The following is a 25133-nucleotide window of genomic DNA, read 5'->3' on the forward strand; positions in this document are numbered from 1 at the left end:
AGTGTATTTCTGAAAAGTATAAGGTTATGGAAAGGTAACAATTTTTATGTTTTATTTTATATAGATATAAATGCAACTTTGGGACTGATCTTGCAACCTTTACTTGTGTGAACAATTCTTACTCATTCAAGTAGTCTATCAACATTAGTGAGCTGCTTATGAGTATACTATTTGTAAGATGAGGCCCTTTATTTGGAATTATACTTGTTCTGTCCTGTAAGTTTTCATTCCTTAGATATGCTAGAGGACTAATATTCCACTCAGCATTTCTTTTTCCAACACTTTTGAACTTTGTCCATCAAACTGCTATGTTTTCACAGTCAAATCATTTTTCTTTTAGCACCAAATAAAGTAGGAAAGCTCTTCACACATGCCTGCCACTTCCCGCAGCTCCCATTGGCTGGGAACGGCGAACCGCAGCTACAGGGAGCTGTGGGAACCATGCCTGCGCATGGTCAACGTCCACAAAATGTCTCGCGGCCCGCAATCAGCTTACCCTGATGGGCCGCAGGTTGCCCACCACTGGTGTAAGCCATTATTGCCTAACCCCATTCATCTGGTAACTCCAATTTTCCAGAGGCAAGAGATCTACTGTTTGAGGGATAGCTCTGCAAATTAACATCCTGTACAGTATATTTTATCTAAAGAATTGCATCCTGCTTTCACAATTTGCATTATTTTCTTTTTCTTTTCTTAGGTGCTTCATGAACTACATTTGTACAACACAGCACAATATTTTGACTCAATCAGAAGTCCTCTCAGTGTCTTTCAGGTATCATTTTTAAATCTAGAAGTTGGATTTTTTTCTCTTTAATTGTTTGTACATCCTCTGCAGAAGGAAAATATATTAAATACGCCTTGTAAAGTTTGAAAACTATAGACAATGCACTGTTTTCATGCTTTCTACTGTGATTGTCAAGAGGGCATCAATTTGTTTTGGGGGAGAATTTAATTTTGTTTTACAAAAGTCTAAAAATGAAAGTATTCACAGAATTTTAATAGATAATAGTGAAATTCATCACTATGTGCCCATTTCAAAATGAAAACATGCAGATGAACTATCAGTCCACTGAAGTCTTTGTACTTAATTCTTTTTTATTTATGCTAAAACGTCATGCCACCCTAAGTGATGTCTGATGGTGTGGTAAGGATTCAAAGTCAGAAAATAGCATTTGTTGTGGCATGCATTTGACTTGCTAAAAATTGACTTGCATTTAAAAAAGAAAGAAAGACATTTAAAAAGAACGAAAGAAACAAAAAACAAGATAATGAGTACTTTGCATGTCCTGTACTGAGATAGATTGTATGTTTTTTTTTTTATCCAGAAGTGCAACCTCTGGGTATTGACTGATGCAAACCTTCCAGAAGACAAGAATGATGTTTTCTGTAAGTAATAAAAATTGGCATAACCAAACCATTGTTATCTGCTAGGTCCAGAAGAGTTAAAGATAAACAAACAGGGCCAAATTCTGGTTAGTTACACCAGGAAAAACCCAGAGTCACTCCACAGAAGTCATAGACTTACCTGTATGTAAGCTGGTGTAATATGGGAGAATTTGGCCTACATGTTTTATCTTTGATTTGAATAACTTTCTTTAACAAGAGTTAACTTTCTTTAACAGTGTGTATTTTGCGTATTTGTCAGGATTATGTTGTTGTCTGAGGTGACAAAAGATCCATCGGGGCTTGAAGACAAATTCCTGAAATAGATATTTCAAATACAGACCCTTCCTCCACAGCTGGAGAGGGTTCCTATCCAGGGGCGGCAAGCCATGGGGGACGGCCTGCCAGTCGCCGTGAGGACGGCAGGCAGGTGGCTTTCGGCGGCATGCCTGCGGGAGGTCCGCTGGTCCTGCGGCTTCGGCGGCAATTCGGCGGCGGGGACGCCAATGGCGTGCCACCGGCGGACCTCCCGCAGGCATGCCGCCGAATCCACGTGACCAGCGGACCGCCCGCAGGTGCGCCGCCGAAAGCCGCCTGCCTGCCGTGCTTGGGGTGGCAAAAAAACATAAAGCCACCCCTGTTCCTATCCAGCGGAACCAGTGTGGTTCAGCTGTGCAGCTTGGGTGACTAGATTTGTGTGCAATGTACTTGAGGTGAGTTGCACTCTGCATGAGCTCATTACATCGAGCCTGCAGGGCTACTACATAGATCCTTTCGCCCTCTGTCTTATGTGTGTGGGTACATAAAACCTTACTTCATATGACTGAATAATCTCTGTGGAGCACCTCTGCAGCTATTTTACAATCTAGGGAGAAGAATTCCTGTCATTTACGTTGCATCCAGCCCGGCTAAATCAGATTCTAGGCTCATGATTAAATCTTAAGAGTCTGATCTTGTAAATGCTTACTGACCTGAGCAGTCTTAACCACTGTGACAAGGCCATTGGCTTCATCCCTAATGACTACCCTCATGAATAGGTGTTTGCAGGATTGCCACCTGAGATGCTTGGAGAGTTTTGGGTATAAATATGGGGTAACACTTTCATAAGTACTTAAATCAATTGATGGGACTTAGGCTCCTAATCAACTTAGGTGCTTCTGAACATGGGACTTAGGCTATTTTGCATTTTTTCCCTATGGACTCTATGGATTCTGTCCATGCTACTGCTGCCTTGACATGAAGTGGCTGTAAGTGACCTGGACCTGAGAGGTGCTTTGTGTTTGCAACTCCCATTGACTTAAACAGCAATGGCTCAGCACCCCTGGCATAGCTATATTCATACGGAGTATATGTATACCCCTAAAGAGTAGGGTATGTCTACACAGCATTTGGAAGCAAGCGGGAGTGAGCCCTTGGGCTAGTGGGGCTCACACTAGTGCTCTAAACAGCACTTTGAGGTTGTGGCTTGGGTGGAGCTTGAGGTCTGAAGCCTCCCCCCCCTCCCAGACTTCAGAGCCTGAGCGCCAGCCGAAGCTGCAACTTCAAAGTACTGTCTATACAGCTATGTTTAGAGTGTAGCACAAGACCTGCTAGCCCAAGTCTGATGACCTAGCTGGGAGGTTTGCTCCTGTTTGCTCCAAAATGCTGTATAGACATAGAGACCTGCCAAACTTAAATTTCGTGTGCAATGCTTTTGTGTTTTTAAGTGAAAATAACAGTGCAATAACACTAAATTCAATTCAGAAATACCATGTGTACTGTTACCAAACTTCTTGTGAGTTTGTAAATAATTATACACGAAACAAGGAGCTAATTTTATTTTTTTTGCTATGTAGAGTTTTCTGATATTTGACAATAATTTTAACTTTGTAGATGATGGGATGATACCCTACAGTGCGGATTTCGATGACTATCTAGATTCTGCAGCCGGATTTCCTGCTTTCAGTAGTCCACATGTAAGGAAAAATTTCCCGGAGACTTGGCTTTGGGTTGACACCAATACTAGGTAAATGCTTAGAGGAAAACAGATTTTTACACTTACTTGCTCTGGATTTCTGACATATTTTAATTATTTTCTAGGGGCACGTTGCACTATTACATTTTAAATAGGATTCTGCATTGATCCCTATTACTATTTATATTACAGTACCACCTAGAGGCAGTAACTAAGATTGGAGGTCCACTGTGCTAGGCATTGTACAAATACATTTTAAGAGACAATCACTGCCTGAAGAGCTTACAATCTAAATAAACAACACAGAGAAAGGTTGGGGAAAGGGAAGTAGTATTATGTCCCTTATACAGATGGGTAAATGAGGCACAGGGAGATTAGATGATTTACCTCAGGTGACACTAAAGTCCGTGGTAGATGCAGAAATTAAATCCTACTTTACTGAGCCCTAGTCCAGTGTCTTAACCATGAGACCATCCAAAATTGCTAAATTGGTGGCACAATCTGACCCGTATTGTGCTTCAGGACATGATACTCATTTAACTAAGCATCAGTATCAGGAGCTTTAGGAAAACAGCTGACATCTGGAGGGTATTTCTATAGAATATACAGGGATTTATTCTCTTACAGTGAGTAATTTCTAATTCACCATTTAATTATTACTTTGGGGACTAACAAAAACATATTTACAGAAAGTTGGGAGAAGAAGAAAAGGTAAACAACAAACTTTCCTGTTAAGAATTCAGACTACATTTATGATCTATCTTAAACATTTTATTAACTGAGCATTAAATTAGCACTTTTGAAATTCGGATGTGCTTTTCTATTATCAGATCCAGCAGAGACACAACAATGGAAGTTACTGTACCTGATACCATCACTTCTTGGGTGGCCAGTGCTTTTGTAATATCTGAAAACCTTGGACTTGGAATTACAGCTGCTCCTGTTGAGGTAACATAGTACAATATAGTTCCAGTTTATGTTAGTGGTAACACCCTAGTTTATTATTTTCAGTTTTATATTGTAACAATAACAGTAGCAACCTGATTATTTTAATAAGGAAAGCAAGACTTATTAAATACAATCACATTTTAAGCAGAGCTGCACACTGAAATCAGTGGGGAGTTCTCCTTTAAAATCTATGGTACCATATCCCTCCTTCTACTGTATGCATAAATAACTTTAATACTGCATAATTATATACAGTGATTCTGTGCCTTTGGGTGTCTGTCTTTGTTGGAATATAAGTGCATCTGCTTGCTGCCTGCTTTCGTTTCTTTATTTCACAGCTTTAGTTCAAAAATGTTGTATTTTCAAAAATATACCTAATATAGATAATTCTTAAAAATACAAACCCCGAATTACAGCACTTTCAGAAAGCAATATATAAAGAAGAAAAAATAGATTATTAGACTAGCCCATTATTTTGCTTTCTAATATATCCTTCCCCATTGGTATGAAAATAGGGTCATGGAGAGACACGTTTTTAAATCATCCATTACTTAAGCATCCAAAACCGTTGAAAGTCATTATTTAACAGGATCCCAAATGATGGGAAAGGTCAAAGCTTTCAAACCTGGATGTCTGAAGTTAAACTTTTAAATCATTCTAGGCACCTAAGATATGAAGTGCCTGTCTTTTCAAAAATGCCAAGAGCCCAGCTCCTCCCATGTGACCAGGGCTAGAGGGCATGTCTACGCTGCAGTAAAACACCTGTGGCTGGTCCGAGCCAAGACTCCAGCCTGAGCTTGAACATCTACACTGCAATTTTATAGCTCTGCAACCTGAGCCCGGGTCAGCTGACATCGGCCAGCCACAGGTGTTTTATTGCAGTGTAATAAAGAGAGTCCTCAGAAAAAGGCATTTGCTATTGTACTAAACAGGGGTTCTCACACTTCTGTACTGGTGACCCCTTTCACACAGCAAGCCTCTGAGTGGGACCCCCCCCCTTATAAATTAAACACACTTCTTTATATATTTAACACCATTATAAATGCTGAAGGCAAAGCGGAGCTTGGGGTGGAGTCTGACAGCTCATGACCCCCCATGTAATAACCTCGCGACCCCTTGAGGGGTCCCGACCCCCAGTTTGAGAACCCCTGCACTAACAGTTGCTTTGGCTCATGCTTCAGTCCTATCATATTACTAGGGCTTCTGTTTTTCAGGGTTTGTTAATTTCATTTTTTGAGGCTTATTTTTAGCAATTTTTGAATTCTATGTAGATGTCTAAAAACTGGGGGTTTTCGGGGCTCTCTCTTTGTACGGTACTGAGTAATCTCTTTGTAATGTTCCCTAGTGTGCTGTTGTGTCACACTGTTTCAAACAGCACTATGTTAAAGCTCACTAGAGAATCTTTAGTGTGCATCAGCAGGATCTACACAGACCAATTAATGTGAAACACGTTAGTGTGTTTTAGAAATCATGCCCCTGTAGTCCACATTACTGCTCTGCATAGACAAGCCATTAACTACAAGTAACTATTTCTGGTGTTTGTCTGGTGATTTTTGGATAAACACTGTTTTCATTTTTTTTTATTGTGTGTTTTATTGGTGTTTATCGGTTAAAACCAAAAATCAGAAACAGTGCATATTACCTAATGCTAATTGTCCAGTACAAGTAACCTTGTTCTCTAATCCAGGTTTACCAATGGGAAAGTCTAATTAGAACAGATCTGAATCTAAACTGTCTGTAGCAAATTTAATAGCTAATATATGACCACAGGGGTTCACTATTGTATAATGATTTTGTTTTCCAGTTAGAAGCTTTTCAACCCTTTTTCATTTCCTTGAACCTTCCTTACTCGGTTACCAGAGGAGAGCAGTTTATTTTGGAAGTAAATATCTTCAATTATTTGAAAGAAGCAACCAAGGTAAATATAGGCTAACTCTTTTTTGTTAGTATTTTTCCCTTACCATTTTGCTATGCTCTGAAGTTTGTCAGCTCTTCTAGAGGCACTCTTTAATATATGAACTATATGCTACAGGAGTCAGGAAAATCTAGTTTCCTACATGTAAATCATTGCACCCAAATTAGTCAAATGGACTATATATTTTTGGCTTCCTCTGAATGGGATTGGCCAGAAATAGGATACTGGGTTTGATGGTTGGATCTGGTATGACATATAATGTGTTCTTGAGCCCTTCCATCTGGTGAATGGCAGTTCCTGTGAAGTGCTGAGATTTTTAGCTCCCATCAACTTCCAGTTCTTTCTTTTTCTTCTTTGCCTCTTGTCCATGTTTTCTTGCTCTGATTCTTGGATGTTGCCCAGACATTGCAAGGCTTACACATACTATAGTGATCACATCTCCTTGAGATTCTTACAGGGCCGGTGCTACCATTAAGGCGAACTAGGCGGTTGCCTAGGGCGCCAAGATTTGGGGGCACCAAGAAGCGGTGCCCCCAATTTTTTTTTACAGCATTCCTCCCCAAGTGCGCGGTCGCCGCTCCACTTCTCCCGCCTCCCAGGCTTGCAGCACCAATCAGCTGTTTGGCGCCGCAAGCCTGGGAGGAGAATTAGAGCGGGGGCGGCGTGCTCGGGGAGGAGGCGGAGCAGAGGTGAGCTGGGGTGGGGAGGTGCCGCATGGCTCCCCGGGCCGGGGGGGTGGGGAGCTGCCGCGGGGGTGCCTCAGGGCGGGGGGGGGGGGGGAAGCTGCTGTAGGGCTCCCTACCCCAGCTCACCTCTGCTACGCCCCCTCCCCGAGCACGCCGTCGCTGCTCCACTTCTCCCGCCTCCCAGGCTTGCGGCGCCAATCAGCTGTTTGGCGCCACAAGCCAGGGAGGGGAGGAGATTTAGAGCAGGGGCGGCGTGCTCGGGGAAGAGGCGGAACAGAGGTGAGCTGGGGTGGGGAGCTGCTGCACGGCTCCCCCGGGGGGGGGGGGAGGGGGGGGGCGGGGAGCTGCCGCAGGGCTGGGGAGGGGGCAAGGTGGAAGTTTCGCCTACGGCACGAAACTTCCTTGCACCAGCCCTGGATGCTTACTGTTTCTTCAGTGAGTAGATGGTACAACTGAAACATATTTTTAAATACACACAGAAAATGACAGTTTATAAAAGGGAGTTCCTAAGATTAACACCCTTTTTCCAGTTAAAAATATTACTTGCAATCTTTTTATAGGTTATGGTGACTCTTGACCTCAGTGACACATTTGAAATTCTTATCACATCCAATGAAATAAATGCTACAGGAAACCAGCAATCTGTATTGGTACCAAGTGAAGATGCAAAGACTGTTCATTTCCCAATCAAACCAAAACAGCTGGGAGAGATTTCTATTAAAGTGACAGCAATATCACCCACTGCTTCTGATGCCATCCTCCAGAAAGTTTTAGTGAAGGTAAATATTCAAAGGCGTAGGTCATTTCAAGCATTCAGAGATGGTATCCCCTTAAAAAGGAGAATGTTGTGAAAAGGCAAACCAAAGGCATATTTATTTATTTGCGTTTTGACCTGAAGCTTTCAGAATAGAATGGGTGAATGTTAGCGGAAAGTTTATCTTTTAAAGAACTCCTTCCTTAACATGTTTTAGACTGCCTTTTAAGAAATATAAACAAATAGCTAATTTTTACAAACCCTTGATCGTGTGACTGGGTGAACATGGGTGAGCGTGGGTTTTCAGGACTGGGTCCATGGATGCTACAACTATATTATAATCCAGCCAAAGAAGTAAAATAATATTGTTGTGAGAAAAAGTTTAATGGGTTTAACTGCACAGTTGACTTTATTTCAACGGAGCTTTAACATGACAAATTCTGCATTGTGGGAGTGGGAGAAAGTTAGGGTGACTGGACAGCAAATGTGAAAAATCCGGATGGGGGTTAGGTAATAGGAGCCTATATAAGAAAAAGACCCAAAAATCGGGACTGTCCCTATAAAATTGGGACATCTGGTCACCCTAGAGAAAGTTAGCCAAAAAGTTATTCGTAAATAAAATAAAGAAACTAAAATTCCCATCCAAATTCTATGTGTTTTACACCAGTGTGACCCTATTTAAGTTAGGTATAAGGGCCCAATCCTATATCGTTTGCTCAAACAAGTTATTTTCACTCGCAAGAGTAGTCCCTTTAAATTCAGTGCAATTTAGTAAGGGTTCATGCTTGGACTCTAAGGGTGAAATTTACCACTATGTAGAGGACAAGCACATCATCCTCTAAGCAGACTTGTGCTGGCACTGTCTAAGGATATGTCTACGTTGCAGCTGGGAGCCAGCCTCACAGCCCAGATAGACAGACTTGTGCTAGTTCAAGCAGACTCGCATGCTAAAAATAGCAGTGTGGATGTTCCAGTACGGGCAGTGGCTGGAACTAGCCACCTGAGTCCGGGCCTGCCTGATACCCTGGGTCTAAGCTCAGGTCTCTAGCCTGTGACACCAGTCATGCTGCAACATGCACATTGCCATTTTTAGCGCGGTAGCTTGAGCAGAGGTAGTGCGAGTCTGTTTGGGAGGCATGCTTGCAACTGCAGTGTAGACGTACCTGTAGGTACTTATATGACCCCCATTACTATCATGTCTGAGCACCTCACAATCCTTAATGTATTTATCCTCACAACACCCTGAGAAGTAGGGAAGTACTATTACCCCATTTTACAGGTGGGGAACTGAGGCACAGAGAGGCTAGACAATTTGCCCAAGGTCACACAGGAAGTCTGTAGTGGAGTAAGGACTTGAACCTGCATTTGTGGCCATCCCCCTAACCCAGGGGTCGGCAACCTTTCAGAAGAGGTGTGCCGAGTCTTCATTTATTCACTCTAATTTAAGGTTTTGCGTGCCAGTAATACATTTTAACACTTTTAGAAGGGCTCTTTCTATAAGTCTATAATATATAACTAAACTATTGTTGTATGTGAAGTAAATAAGGTTTTTAAAATGTTTAAGAAGCTTCATTTAAAATTAAATTAAAATGCAGAGCCCCCCGGACCGGTGGCTAGGACCTGGGCAGTGTGAGTGCCACTGAAAATCAGCTCGCGTGCCGCCTTCGGCACGCGTGCCATAGGTTGCCTACCCCTGCCCTAACCATTGAATCATCCCCTTCCTTCCTCCCACCACTTTGTCCTCTGCACAGGGTGAATTTCCCCCTGAGAGCAAAATTTCATTCTTTGAGCATTATAGTGTTGCATTTGTGTGAAAGAACACACCTTTGTCCTAGAATGCTCTGCTCCATGGTCCTGATCCAAAACCCATTGAAGTCAATGGAAAGATTCTTACTGACTTTAGTGGACTTTGTATCAGGCTCTGTATATTATTGTTTGTTATTAACAATTCATCTTGATAAGCCATTACTACAGGTGGAAGTGCCTGCTGTTTTTAAGAAACATATACATGTGCATCAGCTCAGATGAGTCAATACTCTACTTCTTGCTGTGTTAGCAAGTAGCAGTAAACATTTGTTAGCAGCAATTTAGATCTCACGATCCGACAAATACTTTTGTACTAGCACAAAGAGAAATCTAAAGACAGCACATAAAGTTTTGGAGATTAAAATGATTCTTTTTGTTTATTTTGATAGGCTGAGGGACTGGAACAGTCTTATTCACAGACACGTCTTTTAGATTTGACTGGGAATAACCCACCAACTGTATCAGAAACTGTGGATTTCACCTTCCCTCCTGATGTAGTAAGTGGCAGTGAAAGAGTACAAGTCACTGTTATTGGTAAGGATTATTTTATCCTATTTACACCTTCATTTATTTTCTGGCAACCTGTCTTACTCTGTTGCAGACTGTAAATATAAAACTGTCTGCTGGGCTTGTGTTGGATTTACATTCAACTCACATAGCTTCCCAGATATGGTATGGTGTGACACTGTCATTACAACTGCTTTTGAGAAGCCAGTCTACCCAATTCCCCTACAGAACTAGCAGAGGGGTTCTCCATATAGCAGAGTTCTTCCTTTGGCCCAGGTCTGCTCTCCTGCCTCACATGGTTAATCTCACTGAAATCAGTGTGGAGGTCAGTGTGAGTAAAGTGAACAAGATTTGGTCCCAGGTGGTTGCTGATTTGTGGTTTTAATGACACTGTGTTTATACTCATATTGGCTTAATTGTAATGTTAGACTGTTGGGATGGATACTGCCCTGATTAACGCCCAAAGTCCTCTCCCATCATCCACTGGGCTAAGAATGAGGTTTCTATGGAGCCTGTTTAAGACAGAGGAATTTGAACCTTACTTGGATATTATGGTAGTTAGTGTTTTCGGCATGTAGGGGTCTCTTTCATATGGTTAGAGATTCAGCCTTTAATAAGGAAGCTCTAGGCCAGTATAATTCTGGGACAGAAATTGCAAATGTGTACAATTAATGAAACATGGCCCGGGGTGGGAGGTTCTATTTTGTTTTTGAAAACGGTGACTGCTGAGCAGTTTGAAATCTTAGAATAAGTCCCTGGGCAGATAGGTGAGTGGGCAGTGTGTAGATGAGATGGCTAAAGGGACGTGAAAAATGCAACATATCACATGCTTCCACAGTATAAGTAACCCCACCCTCTATGTGGTATGCATACATTTATATGCACTGAACTTTAATTTTATCTTTCAGGTGATATTCTTGGGCCTTCTATCAATGGCCTGGAATCACTGATTAAGATGCCTTATGGCTGTGGTGAACAGAACATGATAAATTTTGCTCCTAATATTTATGTTTTGGAATACCTGACTAACACAAGGCAATTGAAGGAAGATATTAAACTGAAGGCTACATCATTTATGAGAGAAGGTCTGTAAGCTTTCAGGGAAGATCCTAGATTTAAAAAAATATCATACTGGTAGAAAATACTTTATTTGTGGCCCTGCATTTGGAATTTGATTCACCATTCTTTTGATGATGTGTGAGCTAGATGAGGAGCCCACTTATTTGTAGCTGTGTTGGTTCCCCAGGGCTGACAGTACTAAAAAGTCAGATAATTTTACATTTGTCCCTAAAGTAAGATCTGCTGAGTATGAAGATGCCATTTGTGTATAGTACCTTTCCAGGGTAAAATTGCCCTGTAAAAGGTGATCCATATAATCATTTTTGGAGCTGGTTATCTCTTGCCAATAAAATAGCATAAGTCTGAGTATTTCTAACTGCTCCTTGCATCATAAAGGGTTGCAAGTTAGTTAGAAAACACAGATTAATCCCTGATAGAACTCCTTTGACTACAGTAGATACCAGGTCTAAATTTGACCTAGCTTCCTAGACTGATCTCCCACTAGAGGGACAAATAATCCTGTGAATAGACATATTCTCAATGGTGTAGTTTCCAGGAGTTCTTCTTGGCTTGATGATTAGACTTTGGTCACCCCAGAGCTACACAGTAGAGCTTGTCAGAAGTTTTCTTTCCTGCAGAAAGTTTAGATGAAGACAGTCTTGTGTTTGCTTTTTGTTTTCAGCAAAATTTTTCATGTTTTTTTTTTTTTAATTGAAAACTGAAAAATTTTAGCTGAAAACCAATAATTTTAATTTGGAAATGCTACTGCAGTGAAAGTTGTACTCTGGGTGCCTCATGCCCCCATTCTGCTCTATGGCTCAGGCTACAACTCCTAGGATGCACCACAGTGTCCTCGCTTGTTTAGCCACTGTAATGCATCATGGGAGATGTGGTCTGCCTGGGGAACCTGGCCTATAGAGGATAATGGGGGCATGAGGTACTACAACTCCCTTAAGGCATCATGGTGGCATTTCCAAATGTAATTTTGTTTGTTTGTTTTTGGCTGAAATTCTGTGGTTTTCCAGTGTTCGATTTTTCGATGAAAAAGTTGAAAGTTTTCCATGGAAAGTACACTTTTCACAATACATTTTGTTTTCTTAAAAACCCAATTTTCTGTCAAACAAAAGTTGGACTGAAATTTTTCAACCAGCCCTACTACATAGTTTGGTTGCAAAATAAGAGGGGGAAGAGGGAGAAAAGAGAGAGAGAGCTGTTATTTTAACAGCTATTCTCAAGTTCGTAAGCAATTTCCTGAAGTGCTCTTAAAAAAAAAAAAACCCAGAAAAAGGCACTCTTATAGTGGAATAAGAGTGTTCACAGAGAGGGTTAAGAGAAAAGGAGGCACTGCTATATCCATTTTACAGATGGGATAAAGGAGGTTAAATGATTTCCTGAAGGTCATACACTAAGTCAGTGGGCAGGTAGTGATCAAAAACACAGCAGTAATGTTTAAATAATCTGTTAGATTGTAGAACTCCACTGGAGAAAATGCAGTATTCCATAAGGGTAGTTTTATTTTCTGGTTATTAAAATTGTGCTGTCAATATTATAGTTTACTAACCATATCATACTTGGCTAGCTTACCAAGCATGTATTCAAGCTGATGGACATATCCCAATGGAACTAATATATGTGTCCAGACCTCTGTATACAATATACATTGTCACGGTGCCATTGAAAGAACTGTGCCAGTCCATTGTATTCTTTGCAAAACCCTGGAAGATATTTGCAGCAGTGACAATAACATTTTTTCATTAATTCACCATATTTTTATTAATCTTACTGTGCAATAAATATTATTATTGATATGGCTATACAGACAGCCAGGATGGGGTTTTGCATAGTGTTCCTAGCATGTGGAATCTAGACAAAAGGTTTCAGAGACATTAAAGAGTCAGTGGAGAAGCAAAACAGTTCAACTAAAAGACTCGTTCCATTTTTAAAAATCTATGTAAATTGATTTTGCATTGCAGTTAAAAATATGAAGAAAAGGATGTTGTACTGCTATTAGTGGTTGTGATGGGACACTAAACTCAGTAAGGGTTTGATATCAAACTATACCTGAGATTTTATTAAAGATACATATTATCAACAAAAAGACATACATATGTCAAACACCAGGAAATATCTTGGAAAACCTAGGGATGTCTTTCAATCTTTTAGCCTTCCTCTAAAACAGCAGTTCTCAACCAGGGGTCTGGGGCCGTCTGGGGGGCCACGAGCAGATTTCACGGGGTCTGCCAAGCAGGACTGCATTAGACTCAATGAGGCCCAGGGCAGAAAGCCTAACCTCCCTGCCCTGGTCTGAAGCGCGAGGCTCTGAGTCCCTCCACTTGGGGCTGAAGCCAAAGCCTGAACAACTTAGCTTTGCAGGGCCCCCTGGGTGTAGGGCCCTGGGCAACTGCCCTGCATGCTACCCCCTAACGCTGGACCTGACTTTTATATGCAGAAAAACAGTTGTTGTGGCCCAGGTGGGCCGTAGAGATTTTATAGCATGTTGCGGGGGCCTCAGAAAGAAAAAGGTTGAGAACCCCTGCTCTAAAGCACTTCTCTTCATGGCTGGCTGGTCACCGCTGAACCTCCTCATTGTAGGGCCACCCTTGCAGAGGAACTTTTTCCAGCATGCTTTTCTGACGGGTAGCTGGTCCTTTACATTTGGCAGAGACGAGCAGCTGCAGCTCTAACGTAGCTATTTGGCAGCTGTGACTACTTTTTGCTGCATCTTCTGCCTTTCTAGCTGATAAGTATTTTCCTTTCTGCTTTTCTTTTTTCCTATTATTCAGAAGATGGTACATCTCACTGTGCCTTGAATTCATTCTTAGGCTTAGGTACTGCAGCAGTGGAGTTATGTGAAAATGTACAGTTGTGTACCAATCTGACGTCCCTTGATGACAGGTGGATTAAAGATGGAGTGGGAGCCATGCACCTCAGTTTCCATAAACAGATCCTTCATGTTACTGCAAACTAGTTGTTTGTGGGTTTTTTGTATTCTCTCACTCATATTTACTCCTGCACATTTGGCAGAAATATTTTGAAACATGACATTTAAAATCTCCATAAATATATTCTGCTGGAGCAATCTGACTTCTCTTTCTCCACTGTCTGAAAGCTCCTTTCCCGAAGCCCCCAGAAAGAAATTCTAGTATGAATCTACTCAAGAGTAATTTATACAATACCTGTCTTTGCTTTGGTCTCTTCAGGCTACCAAAGAGAGCTTCTCTACCAAAGGGTTGATGGCTCTTTCAGTGCCTTTGGAAACAGTGACTCATCTGGGAGCACATGGTAAGTAATTTTGACAGAAAAAGAAAATACTCAGTTTGGAATTTTGTCAAATATTTGCATATTTCACTGGGACTAAAACATTTGTCAAACTGGTAAAAATGCCCAGATATGGCTGCAGTCTGGTTTTCGGTATGTCTTTAGGCCAACTTGTAAGATTCTCTAAGAGACAAGGTGGGTGAGGGAATATCTTTTATTGGTGAAAGAGACAAACTTTCAAGCTTTCACAGAATTTACTGTCTTTTTAGCTTAGATGATCTAAGGCCATTATTAGGACAGAGTTTTTTAGCTTCACAAAAGATGAGTAGTGAGTCACTTTCATCAGAGGATTTGTTGATTGAAATGCTTGGAGGTCATTCTTCTATCCCAGAGAATAGCTCACTAGAACAGAAAGCATTTTATAATGGAACCAATGAAGTACACTGCACATTTGACTGCTAGACACAACACAAAGGGTGAAATTTTGTGCTGTGAAACCCACAGTCTCCTCGGCCTTTAAGCCACCATTGCGTCCTCTCAATTCCAGGCTGCTTTGGGGCCGGAGTAACCCCCAGCATAATTTAGGGAGCTGTTTTAAATTATGGCAGACCTGACTGGACTGACACTGAGGAGCTTCTTGGTAATCACAGCTGTTCAGAATGGCTGTAATGCTCTGTGCCATAGTGCCACCCTCTTCCATTCCCAATATGTGCCATACTCCAGGGCCATGGTTCTCAACCTATTTATCATTGTGGGCCACCATGTGGGGCGGCCAGGCACCTGGGAACCCAGACCCTGCTGCACGGTCCGGTGGCCATTAGCACACATCTGAGCCGCAGCTGTGTGCTAACTGGGATACATGTGATCCGCGGCCCGCATGTTGAGAACCGCTGCTCCAGGGCTTGTGAGGGGCACTGCAGCCTGTTGCTGTCCTTCACAGTGCCTTTGCTTGGGGGGGAGGATGTTCAGCCCAGCAGGCTGAAGTGCTTTTAGGATCCCTGTTTGCTTCCGCAGCAGTGTATGAGGACTGGAGCAGGAGGGAGAATCCCTCCCAAAGTCTTGTGGTATTAAAGATAATTTCATGCTATTACAAAAAATAGGGATAGCTCTGAGCATTGTTCTGTCCATGCTCAGCAAATAAATTGTAGCTGTGCTGTTGAGTGACTCATCAGCCTTGAAGCTGTTCAGATACATTTAGGATTATTTGTCAAAGTTTTGAACATCTTTTAAATCTTCCTTTACTGAAGGCCCATGGGATGAACAGTTTCTCTGAGGGTGAAATTAGACCCTGCACAGAGGGCCAGCACAGGGGCTATGCCCCACTCTGAACAGGTCCCCCTGTCAGCTCCTGGAGACCCCAGCTGGTAAGCCCTCTGGGCAAACCAAACAGCACACACAGTTCACCAGGGTACCTTCACCAAGTATCTTTATTATTGTCTTCTGTCTTGTGTTCCAGGTCCCACCAACATAGCAGCTCCCTGGCTCAGCCTTTTATACTACTTGCCTTCTCCCAGCTATCCAGCCAGTGAACTAATTGCCGCATTTGCTCATCAGGCTCTCTATATGTGCAAGTGATTCCTTCTCCACCTTCCAAACCTGCTCCTACTCTAATTACACCAGTGGTTGTTATAAGTGACCCGGGTGCTAGCTTCTAAAAGTTCTCTTTATAGCTGCTAATGGCACCATGTCACACACTTCCCCCTTTATTTCTCCTAGTTAGGGCCCCCTTTTCCAGTGGTGATCAGTTTTCTCCTTGACATATTTGATCTTACTTATAGGGGTGATTGCCTCTGCCTCATTGCTTCTGGAGTTCTCTTAGTCTGACTTTCTGTGGGCCAGCTGTGAGGATTCTCCATCCACAGAATAAGAACTCCTTAGCTGGGGGTGTACCCCACAATTCCATTTCATCCCACAGGTCATCGCAACAGCGATGAACCCACAGACTTTGGCCCTGGATCTGTCCCATCCTTTGTAGAGCATTCTCAGTCATCCTCCCCCACCAGGACCCCACTGTCTGATGGCCTCTCCTCCCCCTTAGCTGTTAAACTCTCAGGGATCTTCCCTTTCTCTGGGGTACATTGGATTCACCTCCCACTCTTTCTTCAGGTTGTCCTTGTACAGGTGAGCCCTGCTCCTCCATCCCCTTTTCCTGCTTCTCCTCTACTCCAGTATTTCCTACTTCAATCCCATTTTCTTGGCTTGTTGGTTCCCATCTAGGATTTACTCTTATCCACCCTTGTGGGCCTGGGGTCCCCTTTTTCCTACCATCCAATGAGGTTCCTTCCCCTGGGCCTTTCTTCTCCTACTTAAAGGGAATGGGTTCCAATCCATCCCTAGGACCACAGGATGGGGCAAAGTTCCCCCTACTCTGACCCTTTTCCATCAGAACTTCCCATGTACCTCTAATGGGACTAGCACCACCAGATACGTTTTTTTCTCCTCATGTGTGCACTCTATGCCTAGAGCATCCCCCACCCGAACCCACTGTGATTTAACTAGCCTGCTCTGCAGGAGCGAGCAATCGGCTGCCAAATCAATAATACCCATCTCTGGTCTTTGGCTGACTCTTACAGGAATTGTTTTTACTCCCTTCTGAGAGCTTCAGATCCCAGTCCAGTTGCAATATTCCTCCATTTCAAATACGGGCAGTCCTTTTCTGTCTCATTGGCAGCAGGTGATATCCTGGCTGGCTGAAATGGCCTTCCTTTCATCCTGTCTTGCACCTGCAGGTCTTACTGCTAAGCAATCTCACATTATTACCCCCCTTCTCCCACTTGTGTTGGACATGCCGCTTTTTTAAAAAAAAAATCTGCTTCAACCTGGCTGGTTTTACTGCTGCCTCCATTGTCTCTGGTTGGTGTCTCCTCACCCAGACTTGAGTGGTACCCGGGAGGTTCTGCAAAAACTGCTCGAATATCACACCTCCATTACCACTTCCACATCTTTCCCCCTTGACCTTCTGCGTGACTGTTCTGGGCCCTACCTCAACAGTCCACCTGGCCATCCTAAATTTCTGTCTGTATCTTTCGGCTGACAAGCCTACCTGATCCTGCATAGCAGCTTTTAATACCTCATAATTCTTGGCCTGCTCTTTGCTCAATGCCATATAAGTGGCTTGGGCTTCTCCTGCCAGATAAGGTGCTAAACTGTAGGCCCCTAATCCTTTATCCTAGCCACACCATTAGCAGTTCTTTCAAAAGTCAGTAAGACTGCATCAGGATTATCCTTGGGGCCCATTTTACAGTCCCCGCCCCCTGACTTCCATGCCTTGTGGCAGGACTTGTCACAGTTTGTGCTAACTGCTGCTATACCTGAAACACTCACTGTTGCTCTACCTGCCATCCCAGCAGAGCTTGTTGCTTTGTCTGCTGAAATGCCTACAGCATCTTCTGCTTCTCCTTTTTTTTTGCTCAGTCACAACATTAGCACCTCCATTTCCCACCCCGATTCAGCCTATCCTCACATAGGTTGCCTCTCAACCTTCCTGGCTCTGGCTGACCAGCAGATCCCAGACAAGCCCCTGCTTGTAAACAGGTGCCCCCTTCAGCACTTGGAAGCCCTGGCTGGTAACCCATCTGAACAAACCAAAGAGCACACACAGTCCACCAGATATCTTTTTTTTTTTTTTTTTTTTTTTTTAATTATTTTTCTGCCTTATGCTCCAGGTATACCACCACCAGAGCCTCCCCCCATCCTGCTCCATGGCTCAGCCTTTTATACTGCTTGCCTTCTTCTCCAAGCTATCCATCTGGGGAGCTAAATACCTCATTAGCTCATCAGGTTCTCTACAGGTGTGAGTGATCCCTTCTCTCCTGCTCTAACCACACCCTGTACCCTGCTTGCTTTAAATGATAAGGGTGCTGGCTTCCAAATGCTCTCTTGATAGCTGCTAACAGCAACCTATCCCATCCACTTAGATCCCAGTTATCTCTTGAGGTCTTAAATGGGATTGAAGTGGTACATAGGCCTTGTTCTAGCCCTCTTCAAGGGACTGAATTTCCTCTTGAAGTGCTCGGATACTAAGATGATGGGCTCTGTAAAAGTACCTTGATAGATGAGCTGCATGAAGCAGTCACTATCAGTCTAACTCATCTAAATAAGAATGATTTAAATTACTGGCCTGATCCAAAACTCCCTGAAGTCAGTCAGTCTTTTCACTGATTTCAGTGAGCTTTGGATCAGGCTTAATATTGATAGAATGGAGAAAATAAAATTATCTGCATGGTGCTATCAAGATTGTGAACCTTGGTACATAAATAGTGCAGTATCAGGATGTACATATGGCATAAGAAGAGGTCAATGAAAAGTTTCAAAATGTTCACAGTTAAACCACAGAGGGTTGTTCTGATGTTATGATTCTGTGGGAAGGATGTCTTGTTAAAATCACATTTATTGCTGTTCTACTTCATATAATATAGTTATAAAGTTCCTTGACAAACTTAGGCCCCAATCCTGCAAACATGTACACACGTTTAATTTATGAGCAACAGCTGACTAAAGGTTACCATGTGCTGGCAGAATTGGAGCCTCTAATATGTATTTAGTTTTGAAATGCTGAAGAGATAAAGAAAGTGTTGTTTTATGGACAGGAAAAATAACTATATTTCTTTGCTGATGAGTGGTTCTTAGCTGTTTCTTGCTGATTAATGCTCACTCTTCAAGGTATGTGTCTTCTTCTGTATTTGGAAAGTGTTTAGCACACTTAGGGCACTACAGCAGTCTGAATAATAAAACATGTTTAATAGAAGAAGCTGTAATATATCATTAATTCTTTGTATTTGGTTAACCTTTCCCCCAAGGTTATCAGCTTTTGTATTACGATGTTTCCTGCAAGCTCGTCCATTCATAGATATTGATCCATACGTACTGAAGAAAACAGCTGATTGGATTGTCAAATATCAGAAACCTAATGGTGAATTCTGGGAACCTGGAAGAGTGATACACAGTGAACTTCAAGGAGGCAGTAGTAGCCCAATCACTCTCACAGCTTACATTATGACAACTCTATTTGGGTACCAAAATGATGAGGTATTAGAATACTTTGGTATTGTTTGTAGTTAATAAAATACCTCCTAAACTATCACAGTAATTCTTAGTCATTTTGCAGTTTTTAAAGAAATTGAGGGATATCATAACAAGGACAATAACACATGATTTGGTTAAACTTTGCTACACTTCGGCCTGATGGCATCCTTCCTGTCTACTGGTAGTAAGGAGTTGTGTTAAAACTGTGGAACATCCAGTCTCAGTGGACCTTTCCAAAAACTTAACTAAGTTGTGGGGAAAAGAGGCAAATATATCATAGTTGAGGCCCCAGACCCTGCACAGCAGATAAGCATGTGCTTAACTTTAAGGGTGTGAGCAGTCCCATTGACTTCAACAGGAGGGCTCACATGTTTCAAATTAAGTAAGTGCTTTGTTGGCTGAGGCCTTAATGCCTCTAGTGGTCATGTCTGTGACCCTGAAAGAGATTTTCTATATTTTCTTTTATATTAAAAAAATGTTATTTCTCTTCCTTAATACATATTTCTTATAAATTCTAATATTGCAATGGAATGTTGCTGTTGCCTACATTCATTCTTTTGTGAACCGCTTTTTTTAATTCATGGTAGTATTAAATTAACATCTTTCAATACAATCTTTATTCCCAGAATGCCCTTGCTGTAGCAAATGCTGTAAACTTCTTGGAAACTAAATTAGAAGAAGGAATTTCAGATAACTATACACTGACACTTGTGACATATGCATTGTCATTGGCAAAGAGAATAAAAGCAAAAGAAGCCCTGGATGTACTAAACCAGAGATCAGAGCAGCAAGGTACTGTAAGAAGCTCTTTATGCAGTAGTATGAATGGATTTTCTTCCAACTTAAAAAAAAGAAAGCACTGTTTGGCTGCATACAGGCATAGGTTGTTAGTGCAGTATAGGGATCTATTTAGAATAAAATAGAACCCTAAAGGGCAATAATCCTGATGAAAACTATATGCAACTGAATAGAGTTTGTTATGAAGGTGGGGTTTCAGCCTTAATGACAGTGTTCACTAGTGTGCAGTGTGATTATATTATTGCAAAACATGAGCTTGCTGCCTTCCCACCTTGTTATGAGTGCCCGTCAGATCTTGCTAGCTAAACAGGGTCAGACCAGGTGAATTATTCTGATGATAAGCCTCAAAAGAGCCTGGCCCAGCAAATTCTTACTACCAAGTGTAATGCTTACTACTACGATGAGTCCCATTCACTTCAGTGGATTCTTTCTGGTACTAAGCACTATGCCTCATTAGTAAGTGTTCTCTGAATTGGGTCCTTCTATAATTATACGTAAAGGGCTGATCCAAAATCCCTTGAAGTCAGTAGGAGTCATTGTGTGGACTCTGGTGGGTTTTGTATCTGGCGTTCAGCCCCAGTTCAGTAAAGCGTTTAAACACATGACCAAGTCCATCTCTAACCAGCCAAGCATTTAAGCACAAGCTTAATTTGAACCATGTTCTGAAGTGCCTTGCTGTATCCTATAGGTAAACATAAATAGGCAGGTTTTTCCTCAACTATTGAGCATTTATTCTTGGCTTCGGCTCTGACATCAGTGATGATCTCTTTTCCAGGAGACATTCGATTCTGGACGTCTCCAGCCCCTCAACTGTCTGACTCATGGCAGCCACGCTCCGTAGACATTGAACTTGCAGCTTATGCTCTGCTCTCTCACTTTCAGCAAGATAGATTATCCGAGGGGATCCCTATTATGAAATGGTTAAGCCAGCAAAGAAACCATCTTGGAGGTTATTCGTCGACTCAGGTCAGACAGTCATCTTTAGAAGCTTTGTTGATGCTTTGCTATACATAAATGTACTTTCCTAATATACACGTCAGCCCACATGTTTAAAGGTGTTTAGGTGTTGCTGCACTCAGCATTTTAATGCTTAAGTCTGATTTTCAAAAGTGATTTAGGCACTTAGGATCCTAAATGCCATTGATGGCCAATGGGATTTAGACTGAAGTGCCTAAATCACTTTTGAAAATGAGTTTTAGGCTCTGCAGGCACTGCAACGTGAGAGTGGCAACATCTAAATACCTTTAAACATCTGGGCCTTCACTTTTAATTTTTTTAAACGTTTCTATAGCATATATTGATTGTTTCTTATTCTGTAACAAATAGTTCTCATTAAGCACACGCTTAAAGTCTCTGCTGGATGAGGTCTATACACAGACTATACATTTTCTCTAATAAACATATTAAACAAAGAAAAAGAAGAGCCGTTCAAATATTTTTAAAGGGAAAATATTAAAAAGAAAGCAACAAGAACTGAAATTAAGGGGAGGAAGTGATATTTTCAGCTAAAAAAAATTTCTCACCTGCATTTATATATCTTTCCTATTGAGGATGATATTGAAACAAAATCCATTATTTTATTAAATGATTGCATATTGTGCTGCATTCTGCATCTCACACCATATCTGCACCCTATTTTGTTGGTAACATCTTTGCGATCTCTCTTTTTTGGTCTTTGTAGTATTTCCCTATTTCACAGGGTTGTTGTGAGGCTGAACTCAGTTAAAGTGTTTGGGACCCTCAGATGGAAGATGTTCTCTAAATGCAAGAGGTCATTATTAGGCCAGGTCACCCCTCCTGCTGAGAAAGCCACAGAGGAGAGTTGGGGGGAGGTGTGGGAGAGCCCATGGAGGCTCCCCTTCCAGGGTTTCCTCTGTATTCCTCTTAGGGATAGAGGTGAGAATTGCCCACTGTACGGTGAGAAGGGGCTGGCCCTTGAATGTTGCTGCTATCAGGAGATCCAAGGGATGCACAGGGCCATGCATGTAGCGTCCCTGCACTGTCTCTGACCTGGTTCTGAGGACTGTTGTGCCCCTCCTTTAAGCTCCGTGGCAGTGTGATTCTGCCTGTGGCTGCCCCAGCACATACCTGAAAATAGGGGTTCCCAGCATGGAGATGCTGCAGAAAAGTATGGCATCCAGTGGCTTTTGCTGTCCTGCAGATTCCCCAAGGTTTGTGGGGAGAATGATGAATGTCTACCCTGGCCTTGCTCCTGACGCTTCCTCCCTTGGTCTTCCCCTCTCTGTGTGTGGGACCCTGGACCCTTGGACAGGGTATCTGTGGAAACAGGCCAGAGGAGATGGTGCCAGGTAATCAGCTGACCCTACCTTCCGCACTGGTAGGGCTCACTTTATGTATAAATCAATGTGACATGGTCTGGCCCTTTATTGTTTTTATTAATTACTAGCAACAATAAGGGACATTTCACACTAGTGCAACTGCCAAACTCTCTTTGAAAATTGTTACTGTTTTTGGAGTCAATGAATAGTCATGAAGAATAGCCAGTTGTCATTGTCAAATTACAGTTGTTCTTAACTGCATCTGTAGTACATCCCCAGTATTGGCAGAATTTCTGAATGCCCAGTAAATATGAAAGATCTTCGGTACCTCCAGCAGGTATCCATTTTATTGAGACCACATTACCCAAGTTGTGTTGGCATCCAACAGGATCTATATAGTACTTGAGAATGCATTAGTTTAAGCTAGCTGTTTATTGTAAGATGTGGTCTCAGTCAAGTACAATGTCTTATCTCATTCTCACTGCCTTTTTCCAAGGTTCATATTCAATTCAATTTTTCAAATGTCGACAGTAATCTGAGAGATATTAGTTCTGTTAAATGAAGAATAAATTTGTGAAACCAGTACAGTTTCCCACAGATTCCAGGATGTTCTTCGTAACACATTACTTCTATTATTATTAATTGAAAGACTGATTAAAGCAATATCTCAGTTGCAAATAGCTTTCAGATTGTTTTCCAGATGGTATTTTTATTTTGGAGTTTGAAAATCTAGCAGCATGTCATTGTAGTACCATCATGGTAAAGCTCACCAATGAATTTAATCCATCCCTTTATCCACTGTTTCTCACAATAAAGGTTAGATTCATCTATTTTAATTTTGACATTTCTCCAAAGAAAATAATGTCTTTATAGCTTGCTCTTATTTAATTTTTGTGTGTGACCCCAAAGCATCTTTGTTACATTTAAAGAGTGAATTATTTTATATTAGCTAGAGCATTTCCCTGACTTGTAAGAGATTTCCATATTGGAGAGTTTGTGTCATTATCAAACAGTGAGGTTAGACAGCTGTTGGCTGTCTGTGTCATACTTTTCTAACTTAAACTATCATAAACTACTTTCTAATTTGTATGTCTGCAATATATAAAGTGTGATCAGAATGTTTTATTTTAAAACATTTTTAATTTGTGTGTGCGTGCGCGTATGGACAATTATAAAGGAATAATGCTCAATTCAACCAAAGAATAATATATTTATAACATCCCTCATGGACATCATGCTCCAGTTTGATATATGAATTGGTGAAATTCTGTTAATATTCTCTTCTACTATTTCCCCTAGCCATTTACTTACAAGTAACCTCAAATATTTCATATCCTTGTTGTTCAATCTGCATGGCATCACAATAACAGTTCATCCATGTTGACATGAGGGCTTGTTTGAGTAACAGTGTGTTTGCAGTTGCATTCAGGATGGAGTTTATGGGCTTGATCCTCTAGTCCTTAATACGATGTGCAGTTCCATTCACTTCAGTATGAGAGAGGTCTTGTAAGATCTGGCCTTCAATCCGTTTAGTTCCCAAACACCTGAAATTTGAGTAGAGTGGTGACAGTTATCCCATTTTTTGTTATTGATTGCTCTCCTACTATAAAGGGACCATCATCTTTAAGTATGAGCGACCAGACAGCGTTCTTGTAGGGTAAATTTTGGTCCTCTCCTGAGAAATGTCTGCCAGTTGCAACCTACCATTGATTTTCTCCTGTAGTCCATAATTTACATCTTCTCTACCATACCATTTCATCTAAGTCCTCAGGCTGGAATTCCAAGTGGTAGCGATTCAGTCCTCTGTGAACTTCGCCACTCAGTCTGAATTTTCCAGATTTTAAGGAATCAGTGAAGTAGATAATTTGAGAACATGGCCAGGAGCAAAAAAGATAGAGATTTCTGATGTTCCTGATTGACTAGTCTGCACGTACTATTATATTTATGACTGGCACAGTCAGAGTTGCATTGTTAATGAATGTTTGCTGTCATATTACAATTTTCCTATTACTAGAAGGTGACCTAAGATTGAATAATTAAAACCCCTGTGTGCCAAACCCGCAGAGCCCAGTGTTTCTATTACCAACAGCTAAGAATAAACAATAAATCAAATAACTGAATTATGAAAAGGTCAAAGAAATACAGCTCATCACCATATTTTTCAGAATATGAGTTATTAAAATTCTGATAATCATGACACAGTTATAATGAGAACAGGACATTACAGTTCATGAATCTGTTATTGTTGCAATAATTGTAAAGAGAATAGCAAATGCTTTAAACTTAATCCATTCTCTGACAATGTAAAGACTCAAATTAAGTTGTTGTCTTGTTCAGATCCCATACTAAACTCGAGGGCCAAATTTCAAAAAACTGCCTTTTAACTTAGGCGTGTACTTTTGCACACCCAGATATTTTGCACCTAAAAAAGGAGAATTTGTGTGCCTGCAGAATGATGATGTACAAACACATACTGTGTTTTGTGGGTTCAGATGATTGCACAAAATGTTGGGAGCAAAAGGTCGTAGAAGCTGGGTGTAGAAGCTGAGGGGAATTCTCTTTGAAAAGTTGGCTGTAAGACTGGGCAAAAATTATTTTTACATTTTCTGTTTTTTACATCTGCAGTGTCTCAGAGGTACAGCTTTTTTGTTCCTGTGATCGAGCCGCTGTGGAAACGTCCTGTAGAATGTCTGATAGTTACAATTATTTCTGGTTAGGCCAGATTGTGGCTGGCTCATTTCCTCCTTAACTTGTCCTCCTA

General features: G+C 41.6%; 1 protein-coding gene across 1 annotated transcript in view; it reads left to right on the plus strand.

Moving 5' to 3' along the window:
• CD109 (CD109 molecule) overlaps positions 1-25133 on the plus strand; it is a 109088-nt gene that overhangs the window by 67050 nt on the left and 16905 nt on the right. The window contains exons 16-27 of the mRNA XM_065401363.1: positions 698-772; positions 1326-1386; positions 3256-3388; positions 4168-4285; positions 6090-6203; positions 7447-7665; positions 9836-9980; positions 10862-11038; positions 14213-14294; positions 19070-19298; positions 19922-20087; positions 20869-21059. Coding sequence (XP_065257435.1) covers positions 698-772; positions 1326-1386; positions 3256-3388; positions 4168-4285; positions 6090-6203; positions 7447-7665; positions 9836-9980; positions 10862-11038; positions 14213-14294; positions 19070-19298; positions 19922-20087; positions 20869-21059 — 1710 coding nt within the window. The remainder of the gene's footprint in view (positions 1-697; positions 773-1325; positions 1387-3255; positions 3389-4167; positions 4286-6089; positions 6204-7446; positions 7666-9835; positions 9981-10861; positions 11039-14212; positions 14295-19069; positions 19299-19921; positions 20088-20868; positions 21060-25133) is intronic.

Source organism: Emys orbicularis, chromosome 3, assembly GCF_028017835.1.
Source record: "Emys orbicularis isolate rEmyOrb1 chromosome 3, rEmyOrb1.hap1, whole genome shotgun sequence".
Taxonomy (NCBI): Eukaryota; Metazoa; Chordata; order Testudines; family Emydidae; genus Emys; species Emys orbicularis.